Source organism: Chenopodium album, chromosome 7, assembly GCF_948465745.1.
Source record: "Chenopodium album chromosome 7, dcCheAlbu1.1, whole genome shotgun sequence".
Classification (NCBI taxonomy): Eukaryota; Viridiplantae; Streptophyta; class Magnoliopsida; order Caryophyllales; family Amaranthaceae; genus Chenopodium; species Chenopodium album.
The window spans coordinates 1,888,875-1,906,131 of NC_137840.1; the positions used below are offsets into that span (position 1 = coordinate 1,888,875).

A 17,257-nucleotide genomic window follows, 5' to 3' on the forward strand; every position below is an offset into this window, starting at 1 on the left:
ATTTTTTTTTTTTTAAAAAAACAATTTTTACACTTTAACTATCTATAGAGTAACTTTGATCATTAACAAAGATAACCAATGCAAGGGAAATTGTGACCTCTTTTTATTGAATTGAACCTGAATCTTACTTCATAGCAAAAGAGAAGTTTCCCCCCAAAAAATACTCGTAAAAAACGAGGGAAATTTAATGCAAGAATTATCCTAAAAAGCATCTAGAATGTCCAAAACTACATGACTTCTTGACTTCTTATCCTAAATGAGCCTAACTGGATGTGTTGGAAGTCTTGGAGCAAATGAGTGAAGTTGTAGGAGTGATGCATTGGTTTTAATGTTCTTTTTTAGTTAATTCGTTGCTTTCCCTGGATTGGGCTTTACTTACTTGGGCTTAGACAGATTGCGTGGGCTTAAATTTTATTTTGAGTGGGCTTAAATGCATGCAAATAAAAGAGACTTTATTTAAGGTATATTCTCTTCAACTTATTTCAGTTCAATTCAGTTCCTAATTTCGCTCTCTCAGTATAGTTCAATTCAATTTATTCAATTATCTTAGTAGCCGACATCATCTCTAATTCTCTACTTCATCCACTCCCTCATTCTTCTTCCTCTCTCTATCAATTTCTACTTCTCTTTCTCCTTTTAACTTAATTTCTTGGAGATCAAGACCATTGAAATTCAGACATTCCACCACCACATGCAACCATATTGCTAATTTTTGGCCTCCATTATTAGTTTACTAGATATAATCCCGTGCGATGCACGGTTCTAGATTTTATTTTATTTAATTTAAAATTGTGTATATTTATGAAGATCATTAATTAAATATATGGATAAAATTCCTAATATCATAAGATAATTTTTTAATTTTAACACTAAAGTTATCTTTTGTTGTTTTATTTATTTATTTTATATGACGCTTGAATTTAAAATCCCAAACCTTATTCACTAATTTTGCTTATGTGACAATTCAAATTTTTAATTCAAAAAAGAAATAACAAATCTCGTTTTCTTATTGATCAAAATAAGTCTGTGCGTTTATTTAATATACTCGTTCTATTTAAAATGTTAGTCTCATTTATACTCGTTTAACTATAAAATATTATGGGAAATTAGTCATATGAGATTTAGTTTTATTCGTTTCGATGAGTACAGTATTAAAATCAAACTTTTACAATATTTTCTATGGAGAGATTAAAGATATTTGCGATTAAAAATTTGCATCATAAATGTAAAAAAGATAATTATTACTCAGTTTTTTTTTTGTTTTTTTAGAGAAGATAATTATTGGTTTTAAAAATTAATTTAAATTTTAATTATTCTCATTCGTTGTTTTTACCTATGTGTCAAAATTCTTAAATCTTATTCGTCACTTTTGCTTAGGTGGCGAGTAAATTTTTTATTTCTAAAATAAATTATTAATCTAATTTTTCATTGGACAAAATAATACCTTTTCTTATGTGGCGCGCCAAATGCTCCTGAAAAATGTCTACTTTATTTATATATATATATTAGATTTTGATGTTGGATGTGAGTAGGACTTTGACTTTACTAGAACTGTTAATCACATTTGAAGTTGGTCAAGTTCTGTTTCTTCTTAGAGACTTAGAGTAATATGACATAATATTTGAGTATAAGTTGATTAATAATTAAAAAAATGAGTTTTAACATTTGCATTAGTTTGTGCCCTTTGTGGCTCGGGCGATTTTCCCCGGTTTTGTTTACATACAAAATGGAAAAAATTATCTTAAGTTTAGATAAAATTTGAAAACATCACCTTGAAGTTTAACATAAAATTAAATAAATGAAAAAAAATATATGGGAATAGAAAGAGAGATGTTGTAGTAGTATACTTGTAAGTATTTTTGTGTATAATTGCTTAACTGGTATTGAATCAAGAAAATTAGCATTCAAGAAATCAATAACCATTAGTATGTGATTAATTTTTTACAATTTAATTGTAATTTATTATGCAATTACTTCGAAGTTATATTTTACGAAAAATTAAATGCAACAGTTACACATATGAAGAGTTTTAGACTGATGACTTATAAGACGACACATAAGGATGACACATAGCAATGAGCCAATGATGTGGCGCCAAATTAAACCATATTGAGTGATCGGTGACACATGGCACTAGCATATTGTTTCTTGTGTTTTAATAATACTATTATAGATTATAACTTCATAATCACAAAATAAAACTACTTTTTTTTAATCATTATTTGCGAGGTAAAAAAATTGTAGAAAAACCGCAAACCACATCTCACTAAACCGTATTTTGCGGTGCGGCTTGAAAAAATCATAAACTCCAATTTTGTGATTTGGTGCGGTTTGAGATCCAAATCGGACCAAACCGCACCGTGCACAGCCCTAGGGAAGAGCGTGTGGTACACGATTTGGTGTCAATATTCAATTGATTTGATCGAAGATCATTTTGCAATCCACGATTCTGTAGGTCTATACTACAAAATGAAATAATGTAAATTGTGTCATTTTAGAATCCCTTATAACATAGAGTTGGGTTAATAACACTAACCACACACACAATTACTTTAGACTAGTCAATTATTAAACGATATAAATCATTACTATCTCTTGTTATTAACCCCAAGATTTTTTAAATAAACCCAAGACACGAGATGGGACATAAAATGAGATATAAGACATAATATGTTATTATTGATGTTGGTCGCGATCTTGTACGTTAGCTATTCTTTTTCTTTCTCTCTAGCTCTCTTTGTGACTAAATTGTGAACGTGAACTTTTTGTGTGAATTTTTATTGATGGTTAGGATATATAGAGGATAAATAGTAAAATGAGGTTGGTATTTCATAACAATTACAAATAATTTTAGAATGTTACTAATCGAATAACAATCATTAATGTTTAAAAGTAGCGTGTAAAAATCAACTAAATATGTCATTAATTTGTGACGGCATAATATACCATCGTCAAAATGGGTTTACCGATTGATTTTAACATTAAATGATAAAGGCAGTCGAAAAAAAAAAAAAAATGTGTTTTCTTGTTGTGCTTAGAAGGATAGAGTGAGTTGTAACTTGTAGGTGACCTTGAGGAGCGTAGTGTTGATTTCTTCTTCCATGCCTTCTTGTGGTTACATATAGATGGGTAGAAAAATGAATCAAAATAAGTAAAAATATGCATGTAAAGTTTAATGCTCCTAAAACAATAAACACAATAAAACAATTTAGAATGAACTAGGAAATCTTAAGAAAACAAGAGTTAATATTTGTTGAAAAAAAAGACTTTGTTAATTGTCATGAGAACTTGATTATATTCCTATATATAAGACTCTTTATCTATTCATGCATCCTCTGTCTCCCAAATAAAAATCAAATTCTAGTTTGAACATGATTAAAAAATAGTCCAAGTATAAAATGCAGTGGATAAGGTTTCAATCTAAATGTTATTCTAATTGCTTTAATCCCTAAGATTATTATTAATTATCTTGTTAAGGTTTAGGGCCTATTCTCATACGTTGAAATTCAGCTCATTTAAGTTCAGTTCAACTCATTTCAGTTCAGTTCAGTTCAGTTCAGCTGTGTTCAGTCAATGAGAACAGACCCTTATACAGGATTTTTACTTAAGAGACCTAATTATTGAGTAATATATTATAAAAACACATATTATCTGAATGGATTCAACTATTTAATTAATCAGATCCACGATAATTTCACAATCCAACACTCTGATCCTCTATAACATGGAAACAATAGATAACGTTTGGATTCACTTGTAACAAAATACAGATCAAGTTCAGTTAATTGTTGCGAATACTACGCACATCGTTACTTTCCCTAGGCCAATGACAACAATTCAACTATTAAAATGAAATTTTAATAATGTAACAATTTAATCCTCAAGACTTTGTAATATAACAAATCCAAGACACAAGATGAGACATATATAAATGGAAATGCCATTTCACTACTTAATTTAGACCAGGTCACAACAATTCAACTACTACCCAAATCATTACATTATCACGTTTTCAATCCCTTAATTCTTTTAACAAAGCCAAGACACAAGATGAGACATAAAGTGAAAATACAATTTCACTTTCTAATATACAGCTTGAACAAGAAATGTCACATTTTTTACCCTTAATTCTTTTAATAAAACTGAGACACAAGATGAGACATAACATAGAAAACCCAATACAAGGCTTGAGAGGAAGTTTAAAAGTTACACTTACACTACACATGCCAAATGCCAATCAAATGAAAACTTATTTATTTATTTTTTTTTAAAAAAAATCACAAAAAAAAAAAAAAAAAAAAGTAAAACAATTAGAGAAAGAAGAGAGAGGAGAGAGAAAAAAAGAGAGAAAACTAAAAAAAGAAAAGAGAAAGACGAAGTTGGGTAAAAGCATCCCAACACAATTCCATCCACCCGTCTACACAATCACAACCAACAATGGTGCGACGAACCGCCGCCGCCACAACCGCCGTCGCAACACTCAACTCCGGCGCACCTCTCAAGAAGAAGAAAGGTCGGCCTTCATTAGCAGATCTTCAAAATCGTGCTCTTCTTCTTCAACAACAACAACAACAAAACCCTAATTCCCAATCCCATTTTCCTCAATCAAACCCTAATCGTCGTTCTCGATCCGCTCGTCGGATCCCTAATTTACCCGCCCGTTTTATCGACGGTTCTGATTCCGACGATCATTCAATTGATTCCGATAATTTAGTTCAAAATGATGATGATGATGATAATGAGAATGATGATGATGATGATGTTGTTGATGATGATGATGATGAAAGGGCTGAGAAAAAGGTTAAACTCGTCGTTCAATTCCCAAATTCTTCTACCAACAAATTCATCAATGCCGTTGCTTCTCAGGTGAATTTTGCGATTTCTTAAATACCCAATTAGTTTTGGTAATTAATTAATTAATCAACTAATTTATTTAATTGATTAATTAATCAATCAATTAATTAATCACCTACTACTTGTTCTACTTCTACTTATATCGTTTCTGGAATCGAATTTTGTTTCTTTCCCCAGATAATTTCCTCGGATTTCGCGCTTTTTTCGAACATTCTAGAAGAGGGCTTTTTCCCCTTTTTTTTTCTTCTTTGACTGAGTGTTGATGTTGGTGTTGTTGTTGTTGTTAAATTTTCTATTCTTGTCGCCCCACCATATTATCTGCAATTGTCGGATAATATTGAATTTTGTTCGCCTTCATTCCATTTAAAGCATTATTTTTTCTCTTACTTTATTATTACTGCAATTATTTTTTTCGTTTAACGAATTATTCGGAATGTATGAATTTTGTCGTGTTATAGAATTCGAAGAATTGAATATTCCGTACTCGAAATCAGTTTAATTTAAGATTGTTTTTGATTTTATTGTTATTTACTGTTCATTTTGATGTTGTAGAAAATATAAATTTGAATATATAAATAATTGAATAAATAATTGAGTGAATGAATCTTTGCAGGACGTAAAGCGTTCGAAAGCGACTGACAACGATAATGGTTATTCAATCTTCTTCATTCTTCTTTTTGGTTTTTTTGGGGTTTTCAAAATCTTTAATTTTTTTTTTTAATTTTTAATTAAAAAAAAAGTTGAAAGAATTTAGTGAAAAATATAATTGAGAATACTAAAATGGGTAAATTGAATCTTGTGTGAGAGGACAGGGACAAGGAGGATGTTAGGTGGTGCTTTGGAAAGTGGCCCCACTCCTTCAACTTCTGCTACTGCTACAGCAACTTCAACAAGTACACCTTTGCCTGATAAAAAGTTGCTGCTCCTCATTCTTGATAAACTCCAAAAGTGGGTATTTTTAAATTTAATTTTTTTTTCCTTTCATTTATTTATGTATGGAGTACTGTACTTTTTATTCATTTAAGTTTCTTTATTGTTGGATGATTGTTATTGACTATGGGATGTTCTGTGATTGCTGCTCGTTGTAGGAAGGATACTCGAGGCGTGTTTGCAGAGCCGGTTGATCCAGAGGAGGTAATGTTAAGCAGGACGTAGTTATTCTCGTGTTGGTGGTATTTGACTAGTTGTCGTCATGCGTGTTTTTTGATTGTGGAAATGTTGTTTTGATTTCAGCTTCCGGACTACCATGAGATTATTGAGAATCCCATGGATTTTGAAACAGTGAGAAAGAAACTCTTGGGTGGCTTATATGTGATTTTGCAGCAGCTTGAGGTTAGTTGAATGGTTTCAATGTTCTTTTGAGACTTTATACTCATTCTTCTTACCTGTGTGACTGATAAATCAGCATAATATTTTGGCGGGGTTGGACTTTTTGAATTATCTATCTGTCTCCTGATAAGGAATTTGAAAATGCTTTACTCTTACAGACTTACTGTAGTTAGAGGTTTAAATTGGTATACAATTCAACACCGTCTTATTGAAGCAGGAAGCATTAAAGTAAACATCTCTGTTATTGCATTTGTCATTTATGGGAAGAATATACTGCATTTAGTTGGTGCTTAGTGTTGCTCTGAGATTTTCGCCTTAAGTTGATTATCTGAGATGTTCGCCTTAAGTTGATTATAATGTATGACAACCTTTTCACATCTGTTTATGGATAGAAGAAGAAGCCCGCATTTAGGCCAATCTACTTTGGACCCTTGCTAATCCTTTACTGTTATTTGAATTGCATCTCTTTCTGCTAAATCTGTATCCTGCCTTCTGTCTCCTGATATGTAGTTGCTGTACTGGGGAGGGCATCTGTATCGTGTAGTTTTATTTGCTCTATCATCTCTTAAGTTAAATCTCAGTGTGGGCAGGGTGTGCAGGGATCCTTTTTTCTGTACTACATATGCACAACCAGAGGCATGATGTTTTATCATATTAGCTTCTAGATGAATAAATCTCTGTTCCCTATGCCTTCCTGAGTTTGATGCTCATGATTTGGCATGATATAGGCTGTGTTGGCCTGATTTATAATAGAGTCTGATAGATTTGGTTAAGAAAATAATGCTGTTCTTTCTATTGATTGTGGCTGCATTGATTTGTATTCAAGGATTCATTACCAGCCACTGGTTTGGTTACTAAGCTCTTTGAATTTTTGTACAGGATGACATAAATTTAATATGTTCAAATGCAATGAAGTACAATTCACCTTCAACTGTATTCCATCGACAGGTAAGAGCTCTCATAATTCCGTGTTTCTTTGGGCCATCTTGTTCATTAGTTTAAAGCTGGTTATTGTCTCAGGCCCGAGCTATCCAAGAACTTGCAAAGAAGGAATTTGAAATATTGAAACAAGATGGTGGTGTTATTGAGCTACCTGCCAAACCCAGGAGAGGTAGACCACCAGGTAGTAGAAATTTGAAAAAGCTCCTTCAAAGCTCACCCCCAGATCGCAATGTTCGTGAGTCATCATCAGACGCTACTCCTGCTTCTCGGGATGTTACACCTGCTTCTCGAGGTGCTACACCTGCTTCTCGAGTAGCCACTCCTGCTTCTCTGGAGGAGGATGTGGGGAGATCAGGGTCTTACAATCTGAGGAAAGGACCTAGTTTATACCGGTTCCCTCGCTATCTTGAAAATTGTTTTGATTTTTCAGGTAATCCAATGAAGTGTGTTTTTTGCTGCTTCATACTCATTATTTATTCTGTCTCTTGTTTATTATGTTAAACAGCTTCTTTCACACCTTCTTTTCTCATCATCTTAAAGATTACTGATGTCTGATTCTTTTCTCAACTGGCTTTCAGGATCTTCTTCTAAATCAATGTCATCCAGGTATGGAAAAAAGTCATTTGGTTCAGATGAAAGTAGGCGTGACACTTACTACTTTTCTGGTGAGCCTGATTCTGGACAGGATCAACAAATGGCTACTTTTGGAGGCTTTGAGAGGCAATTAATTCCAGTATGTGTATTTAAGATCATCTTAGACACTTTTTCTTGTTATATTGACTTTCCCTGGTTTAAGTACCTTTTAAGCTAATATGCTTTCTTGTGAAAACTCAAGCAGGTAGGTCTTGCCTCAGATTCTAATAGCTATGCAAGAAGCCTGGCTCAATTTGCTGCGAAACTTGGGCCTGAAGTTTGGAAGGTTGCCTCGAAAAAGATCAGAAGTGTTCTGCCGCCAGGTGTAGAGTTTGGTCCTGGATGGGTTGGCGAAAGCAAGGTGTCATCAGCGCAACTACCTTGTTTGCCAGAGAACTCATTACAGTCACAAGATTCCTTCAATAGTGAATCACACCATCTGTCGACATCAGGCTTCAGAAATTCTAATTTGGCTGGTAAACCCACTACATCTTGCCCTGAAAAACCAATGGATTCTCGAGAATTAAGTTCCAATTTTGAATGGTCTTCACTGAAAGGTGGTAATGGGGTGGTGGGACCTGGCCCTTTGTTGCAGATTCAACATCAGGGTTCTGTTCAACCGCGCATGAATGGTTTCAGTGGCAGTTTTGCTCCAGGTTCTCATTTTCAGGAAGCAATGGGTAGGCAGACATCATCATCATTCTTTAATCCTCATGGTTTGGATTCAAGCTCATTTGATCCCTCAAGAAGCTTCAATGGCGTGATAAACTCCGAAAATGATATGGTCACCCATGGGATGCCATATTGGCAGAATCTATCCATACAAGAAAGTTGGGATCGCCCATATCCGGCGGAGCTCAATAAGGGATTTCAGGCATCTGGTTCGAAAAGTACAAATTTGCCCATTGGTTCTCCACCGCAACTAGACTTAGTCCTGCAGCTTTAAAATATCAATGTTAGGCTTTTCTTTAGTTGTAGGTATATTATGGAAATTCTCTCTAGTCTCTTGGCTGGTACAGTCACAGTGGTAGTAGAAACGGGTGAAACGCTGTACAGATTGGTTCACCAACTATTGAGTTAAATTGGGGAAAACTATACAGTTCTGGTGATTTAGGAAGCTCTTCTCCTTTCGCATATTTATATTTTGTTTCCCTTTTTTGGAAAGAACACAAACTTCTTAAGGACTCTTTTGAGGAAGAAATGTAGAAAGAAATAGAAAGAGAGAGAGTTACATTCGTTGTAATTTGTACCAAGTAATTGTGTTAAAGGTTAATACAGGTATCTTGAATTTACAGTAGCAGATTCAAGGAGCTTGCTAATAAAGTCGTAATTATATTTTTCCTTGGTGCCAAATTCGCGGTGTATTATCTCTTAAACTTATTTATTTGTTTTTTTGCTTTTCAAATAGCAGGGTCTGCACTTTTAAATCAAGTAAACGCATTCAAAACTGTGAACTGTTAATGTGTTAGGATATAATGACCAAATCAGTTGTGATAAAGACGGATGCAATGATATAATGAGATTTACAGCACTAATAACAGCAGGTGGATATAGGGTTAAAGGTAAGTATCACCTAACTATATATGTTGCCTTAATTTACGCCGCATAAGTATGTCTTGTTCTGAATTGATTGCACATTCTAGTGCCTTAGACATTATCCCCAACTCACTATATATGGTGTGTATATTTATTTGTTTTGATGTATCCTTTTCAGCGGTTCTACTAGCCTGGTTGTGTTCCATGGTTCAGGCTGCGCGTCAAGTCATAGAACACTGCACCGTATTCTTCATGTCAGCCCGTGCATTTTATGTCACTTGAGTATGTGTGGCGATACGCGATGTATAGTTCATTAAAAGTATTACGCTCGATGCTCTTCTAACTATGAGAAAATTTACACTATTAAATAATTTAGAAATAAGGATTTGCCTTGTGATTGAGTCATTGAAAGGTATACAAAGTTGTATCAATATAACTTCTTTCCTTTTGCATACATATCATTAATTTTTAATTAATAATTTTTAAGCATCATATCGTCCCATCAATTAATCAATCGATATAAGGCTAGAATTAATTAAATTTAGAAAATTCTCAACCAATTTGTTTATTCCATTTTTTCCCTAATACCAAAACAACATAGCCTTTAATCTTTATCCCAAAAGGCAAATAGAAGAAAATAATCATCTTTTTAGTAAAAAAAAGAACCCTAACTGTACCTCAACCCTCACGGTTTTTTTGGTCAAACTACTACTCGTAGAACTTAATTATTCATAATACATCATAAATTCATAACCAATGCTAGATTGTCCATTAATTTATACTTGAATGAATATAAGGAAAGAATAATAGAGCTTTTCATGATACAATTAGTTAATTAACAGCCAATTCAATACAGAAGAAGCAGTTAACAAACTGATCATCTGATATCCACCTAACTACCTAAGCCTAGTCTAGTTACTTTACCAATAATATAGTTTGTATTCCACTGAATATTTCTACTTTATTTAATAATTTTGTGTATGGTACGTTAGTATAACTCATGCACATGCAATAATACCAATATCTTGAACTTCGACACAAGCTTTTTTTTTTCCCACTCAATTCACTCATGACAACAAAGATGTCAAAATAGAAAATAAAGGAAAAACTTTCACACCATTCAATTCAATGCTCCAAGCCTCCAATCTTATAACAATGTTAATAATAATTTGTGAGGTTATCATCAACTAATCATGTATTATATATACTTAGTGACAGGAATTGGAAAAAAAAAAATGTAATGAATGGCTATAATAACACTCCATATTGATCTACTAGAAAGGAATAGGAGATATACTTCGTATTAATAGTTTTGACCTAAAATCATTTTATTACGAATTTACGTCATCATTGACTAGATTGGTAAATAAAAAAGACCCTTAGTGACAAATTGGTAAAAAAAACTTACTTCGGTGACAATTTGGTAAAAAAAACTAACTATATGCGACAATTTGGTAAAAAAAATAAACTCCGGCGACATTTAGCCCAAAAAATCTTATTTTTGTCGACAGACTCTTTAAAAATCTTAATTTAATTTGTTTTTTGTGTTTTTAAATTTATTTTTTCCATTTAAGATTTTGAATTACTATGCCATCCCCTTTTTATTTTTGCTAAATCCCAATACCAATTTTTTTAACCCCTTTTTAAAAGAATTTCATTAATAAAGGGTATGAAACTTAAGTGAAATTCTTCAACATTTTTTTTTTCTTGAAATTGTTATTTCCATTAAAAGGGTTGATAAAAAAAACATGAAAAACGAACTAAATTAAGCATTCTCGAGTACTTTGTCGGAAATTTTTGTATTTTTTGGGTTAATTGTCACCTGAGATTATTTTATGTACCAAATTGTCGCTTAGGGTTATTTTTTTTTTCCAAATTGTCATAAGAATTATTTTTTTTTTCCAAATTGTCGCTAAGGCTCTTTTTTATTTACCAATCTGGTCAATTGGTCTGTGTTATAATAAATACATATATTAATAATGAAATTAGCATTTGAATAATCAAAAGAGAAATAAAAAAGCCAAATGTTGCAAGAATTAAACATCAGACATAGATATGTAATTTATTTAGCAAAATGCTTGATTATATTATATTGTCGTAGTTTTTTATTTCTTTTGATAAAATTATATTGTCGTATTGATTGTTTATAAATTACGGTGAACATGGAAAATTGGCTATGTAAAATGATATAGACCCCACCTTTTCAGATTTTTTGACTATAAAGGAGCAAAAAGCTTGTTGAAAAGCCAATTACAAACCTATTTTTACCACATGAAAAAACACCAGAAGCCTCTTTGACAAAAAGAATTATGCGTTTTTAAACGGTTGGTTATGTAACATTTACTTTTATTGGCTTGTGTATCACCCAAAGAAAAAGAACACACATAAAAATAAAATTAAAAAAAAAAAACATAATTAATTAGAAGGTTAATTCGTGTTTGAATCTCAAACACCTTAAAAAGGCCAAAAGCTAAATGAAGCTTAGAACCAAAGTTATTACGGACTATTATATAAATGAAGTTTACTTTATTTTCTACCTCAAAAACCAAAAAAGTACTACTAACCAAGTTTAACTACAACGCAATATATCACGTTCATTATTGTTTTCAACATTTCTAACATTTAAATGATTAATAATGTTGAAATGATGGATTAAATAATCAAAAACCAATTGAACAATGACAAAAACAGGAAACTATGATAAAGCTTTAATCTTAATTAGCCTTGTTGAAGAATCAACTCTTTACAAAACAATTAAGCAAAAAAGTGAGTTAACTCCCTACTCCTATTCTCTCCCTTTAATCTAGCTATGAGATCAGTCTTAAAGAGACTAATATATACAACTAATTATGACGTTTTCTTGTTGTATTTTTTGGGACATGCAACCATTTATCAGCTAATACTATATACTCCTAGATTATGAGATTTGATAGAAGTATCTCTTATGCACATCCATGTATGTATCGCAAAAAAAATCTAGACTTTGTATGTGACCAAAAAGAATAGATAGCCCAACACTATGAACTTTGCCAAGCCATAGTGGACTCACTATTCCCAAACCACCTCATAGTCAACACTTTCATCCGGTCATCTATTACTTCACAAAACTTTTGGGCCCACCCGGGAGGTTCAATAGGCTCAAAGCCTAAACCGGGTGCCCTATCATTTGAACTAGGGTTTATAGTCACTCGCCAATCAATAACATAAGCCGACACACGCCTTCGGAACTTGGCTTGAAACTCGGGCCAAGCTTGGTACTTGTAGTGGTTCACAATAGCCCGATTTGTTCCAATTTGGAGCGATTTATACCCATCTTTGACTTGAAAGTGGTGGACCACATTCAAAAGGGAGTGATCCAACGCCGGAAGGTAAACAATAGACTTATGTCTTTGATCCGCTCGACTACGACAAGTATACCCTTGAGTCACCCCATCAATCGGATGTGCCGTCTGATTGGACGGCCCAAACTCGTTACACCGAATCGACACTTGCCCAACTCGATCCACCTCCGGCCTCTCCGGCAACAACTCCCTCAGCATATCCGCCCTCGGACGCGGCGACTCGAGCCACGAAGGAGAGAGAAAAAACTCATCGATATCCACAAACGCGGCCCAATCACATATCCGGGCCGAGTAAAGCGCGCAATGGGAAAACCCGGCCTCTTGCGCCTTAGGCCAAACCCAATAAACCGTCCTCACATCAAACCCTTCATTCCTAAGCCCCTCAACTTGAGCTCCCAAATCATCCTCACTATCATTGTCATAAAGAATAAACTTCTCAACCCCAATTTTAGCATGAAACATAACCCACTCTCTCAAAAACTCGCCCACATTATTAACCATAGTACAGGCGCATATTAGCGACTTCCTCTCAAACTGCATTATCGTGCGCTGATTATCCGGTACATACTTAGCCAACGATGGGATAATCACAGCCGTCCGATCATCCTCCACAATTTCAATCGTTACACTAATCGGACGGCTCCCCGTAATTCCCGGACGATTGCAACGGAAAACCTCTTGACTAGAAGAAGTAACGTTAGTTTTAACGGGCGTTAAAGAATCATGTCCAAAAACACAACGGAAATTTGACGGAGGTCTGCTGCTTCCTTGACGGTTATTGACCCCTTTGACGAGCAAAACGACGTCGTTTTCGGTGGTGAAGGAATCGTATACGATGAAGTTCCACCGTAACAGGAGTTTCGGCGGAGGAAGAACACCAGCAAGAATTTCTCTCTCCTCTGTACGGACTAACGCCGGTTGAAAAAACGGTAAACGGCGCCGATTACTCGCCGGGAAATTGCACTTGAAGGAAAAACCACCGTTGAAAGGGAGTTTTCCGGCGAATTTTGCCGGAGTTGAGGATTTATCTGGGTAAATGCAGAGGTAATTGTTCTCTAATGGCGGAATTAATGGTGTTTCGGGTGGTAAGATTACGAGGACTTCCCAATCCGGGATTAAAATTGCTTCGGTTGATAAAACTTTTGAGGTTGGTGATGGCGGTGGTTGTAATGGAAGAAGTGGTTTCGACGGCGGGGGCGGCGGTGATGGTGGTGGAGAGAGAAAATCGAGGGATTGGCGGCGGAAGATGCAGGTGGAGGAGAGAGAAAGGGATTGATTGGCGAAACGGTAGATGTGATGAGAGAGAACGGCGAAGAATGTGATAACGGCGAGGATGATTAGGAAGATGTTCTTCCTTGATTTTCTTACCATTGTTCTATTATTTTTGAGAATTTTTCTGGGTGAATTAAAGAATTAAGGAAGAATAAGGAATTTTTCTGGGTTTAATTCATGATTTTCTGGGTGTTTTGGATTTTCTGGGTTTGAAATTGTGAGAAGAACAGAGGAGTACGAAGAAGAAGAAGGAGGTTGAGGGCGAATAGGAAAAAGGGGTGTTCGTTATTGGTTTTTGGGTGTGCGGGAGAATATTTGTAATTATAAATAAATAAATGAATAAATATATTTTCTGAACCAAACTTTGTAAAGATAAATTTTGGCTGAATTTTATTCTGTTTAGCATTTATTATCATTTGACTATTTTAACAAAGATAATATTTTATTAGTAAAAAAAAAATATTTTATTATAATTTCTTAAATATTACGGAGTACTGTCTCAAAAAAAAAAAATATTACAGAATACTCCCTCCCATTAAATAAATAAAAATTAAAAAAAAAAAACTCCCTCATTGTCTAAAAATAAAATTCATTCATTGTTTTAAACTTTAGGCTTATTTTTTTTATTGAGATTAATAAAAAAAAGTCATACAACCTACAATAAATTAGTGGGAAGCCGAGATACAATTTGGGCCCCCACTCCTCTAGCTATAGAAAAGCCTACCCTACTAAAAATATGAGCTGCAGCACGTGCTCCAATGTCTTTTGTCGTCGAGAACATCTGAATTCGCTTAAGCAACGCAACAGACTCCTTCTCTAATTCACCAAATGAAGAAAAGGAGAAGGGAATGAACCCATAAACAACCGCCTGACAACGAGCCTCATATTTAACCCGCTTTCGATAAGCTGCATCAGCCACAACCCGTCCAGGAATTATTATTATTATTATTATTATTATTATTATTATTATTATTATTATTATTATTATTATTATTATTATTATTATTATTATTATTATTATTATTTAACAACAGTTTAAATTAAAATAAAAGTATTACAAACTACGAGCCTTACTAGCTCCTCTATTACAACGAAGATACATTAAATTAAAAAAAAACTTCTACAGAGGGAGTAAAGAGTTACGTATCTCTTTCCTCTCTTCTAGCCTCTCTTTCCTCTCTTCTCTCTCTAAAACCCTAGCCTCCATTGTTGAATTTTGAAGGGGCTTCCATCGGATTTACCGGTGGAAAGCCTCAATTGTTGTTTCTTTTGTGCTTTTTCTCTTGTTTTAGGTTTATAATAGCTCTTCCTCTTCTAGGAGGAATATTTCTCCCTCGAAAGACAAGGTTTTTCTTCCCCTTTAGCAAGATTTGGCTCCTTCAAAAGACCGGGTTTTTCTTCTCTCTTTTGAGGGAGGATTTGCTTTTTTATTTCATGGATTTCTATAGAGTTGTTTCATGGGTAAAATTTTGTGCGGGATCGAAAAAGAGATTAATATTTCAACAACAATCTAATGAATCAGACGGAATTTTTCTGCACGGCTACAACAGATCGTTAGACCCCCTCGCCAAAGAAGGCTGTAAATCACAGCGATATGAAAGAGGGTATGAAGAATGTACAATTTGCAACAACGATCGTAGCTTTGCTTACATAATGTTTTTATTTGATTCAATTATTATGTATTTGTTAGATCTAAATCTCTTTGTAGATGTCGTATGACTAATTTATGAATCAATTTTATTTCAAAAAAAAAAAAAAAACCTTCTACACTTGATCTTGCTGGTTTGAATAATCTGCCACTTTTCTTTGAGAATGCGACGTGGAACACACCATTATGTTTATGTATTTCACTTTCCTTTGAACTTGGAGAATGCTTTGGAGGACAACGATCAAACAAATTTCGGCAAACATATTAACGAGCTTTACCAACTCGATCTTTCCGATCGCACGTAGTCGGCGGCGTTAGAGCTAGCCGTTGAATCTTGTTTCGTCAACCAAAACCTTAAACCCAAATTGAAAAAGCCTTGCTATCCTCTAGTACCCAATTCACAAAGCAACTATACTTTAAAACTACAAAACTCAGAAAATCAACTAGAGAACTTTTCCGGCGAGAAGAGGTTAGTACTAAGCGGAGTTTGAAGCCCATTGTGGACGCAGCCTCGTTCCACTTCAACTTCAACGCTAGAACACGAGCTAAAGAAAAATTAAAACATGGAAGAGGAACCCGTCGGAGAACCGGCCGCGGGCAGTGCCAGAACTCCGGTGAGTTCTAGGTTTCGGGGGGGGTTATTTTAGAGGAGAGAGAACAGAACTTTTGGAGGAAAGAGAAAATGTCTCTATTATTTCTTTCATTGAGAACTTGAAACTGGAAAAGATTTTAATTAGAAATTTGGAACAATATTTTAGAAAATGGCATGACTATATCTTTACTTTATTTGAATCATTAATAACAATGTAGTCGATTTAAACTTATTTTGACTTTTTTTTTTTTTTTTCAAGGATATTAATAACAATGTAGTCGATTTAAACTTATTTTGACTTGTTAGAATTACTAATCTATTAATAATATAAATTATACAATATACGTTATAAGCTGAACAACTCAAATGAGTTCGGGACGAGTTTGGGTGCATATTAACTTTTGCCCGACCAGTTGTTAGGCCCAAACTTTATCAAGCCATTTTATGAGCACAACACTTACCTGCCAATCTCCGCTTATTTTTATGTCACACTATCATGTTCAACTTGGTCGTGTTGAATTGTGCAATGTTGTAAAATTGTAATAGAATAAGGGTCTGTTCTGATTTACTGAAAACAATTGAAGTGAAGTGAACTGAACTGAACTGAATAGAGCTGGAATGAATTGTTTATGGGAAAACTTTTGTATACACCCGGTTTTCAGTAATTCACTGTACATCGGGTACACTTTTGTCAGATTTAGTGTCACTTTTGTCAAATTTAGTGTCACTTTTGTCAAATATATCAATAAAGCATAAATAACTCTTATATATGTTAGGGTAACTTTTGTGTGTTTTAGTGTAACTTTTGCACATTTTATTGTCACTTTATAATGGATGTTCAGTAATTTACTGAACATCCGTTTATTTAAAAGTTTGTCATGTTTATGAGAGAAAGAAATTAGGAACTGGACTAAATTGAACTGATTGGAGCTGAACTAAATTGAAATTAAGCCGAATAAAACAGGCCCTAAATCTTCTCAATTACCAAATTGAAGGAAATATTATACCAAAATGTTTGGCAAAATTCCAAAACTCCCTACAAATTTGTATAAGGTCAAACCTTAGCTTATTGAACTTATTAGACCTGATTGAACTTATTAAAACTTAATA

The 17,257-nt window shown here is 33.9% G+C and overlaps 2 protein-coding genes across 4 annotated transcripts; one reads left to right on the forward strand and one right to left on the reverse strand.

Annotated features, from left to right (window-relative positions):
• Positions 1–4,300: 4,300 nt before the first annotated feature.
• On the forward strand, positions 4,301–9,100 carry LOC145638783 (uncharacterized). Of its 3 annotated transcripts, XM_081689806.1 has the most exons (10): positions 4,301–4,866; positions 5,468–5,504; positions 5,667–5,802; positions 5,943–5,988; positions 6,088–6,186; positions 7,063–7,131; positions 7,204–7,555; positions 7,704–7,858; positions 7,961–8,234; positions 8,354–8,571. In XM_081689806.1, exons 1-10 carry the CDS (start codon positions 4,438–4,440, stop codon positions 8,440–8,442), a joined length of 1,686 nt encoding a protein of 561 aa, XP_081545932.1. In that variant the 5' UTR covers positions 4,301–4,437; the 3' UTR covers positions 8,443–8,571. The 3 variants fall into 3 exon arrangements, with proteins under 3 accessions (XP_081545932.1, XP_081545929.1, XP_081545930.1); XM_081689803.1 differs by having other exon boundaries at positions 7,961–9,100; XM_081689804.1 differs by having other exon boundaries at positions 7,964–9,100.
• A 3,161-nt stretch (positions 9,101–12,261) lies between these two features.
• On the reverse strand, positions 12,262–14,006 carry LOC145640775 (glycosyltransferase family 92 protein At1g27200-like). The gene has a single exon (XM_081692007.1). It carries the CDS (start codon positions 14,004–14,006, stop codon positions 12,312–12,314), a length of 1,695 nt encoding a protein of 564 aa, XP_081548133.1. The 3' UTR covers positions 12,262–12,311.
• Positions 14,007–17,257: the final 3,251 nt, after the last annotated feature.

What these genes read in the sequence shown, in the direction of transcription:
- LOC145640775 (XM_081692007.1), bottom strand. Translation starts at nt 14,006, where the DNA reads ATGGTAAGAAAATCAAGGAAGAACATCTTCCTAATCATCCTCGCCGTT.
- LOC145638783 (XM_081689803.1), top strand. Translation starts at nt 4,438, where the DNA reads ATGGTGCGACGAACCGCCGCCGCCACAACCGCCGTCGCAACACTCAAC. An exon ending in TCAATGCCGTTGCTTCTCAG is followed by an intron (nt 4,867 to 5,467) that starts GTGAATTTTGCG and finishes GAATCTTTGCAG; the next exon opens with GACGTAAAGCGTTCGAAAGC. An exon ending in TTGAGAGGCAATTAATTCCA is followed by an intron (nt 7,859 to 7,960) that starts GTATGTGTATTT and finishes TGAAAACTCAAG; the next exon opens with CAGGTAGGTCTTGCCTCAGA.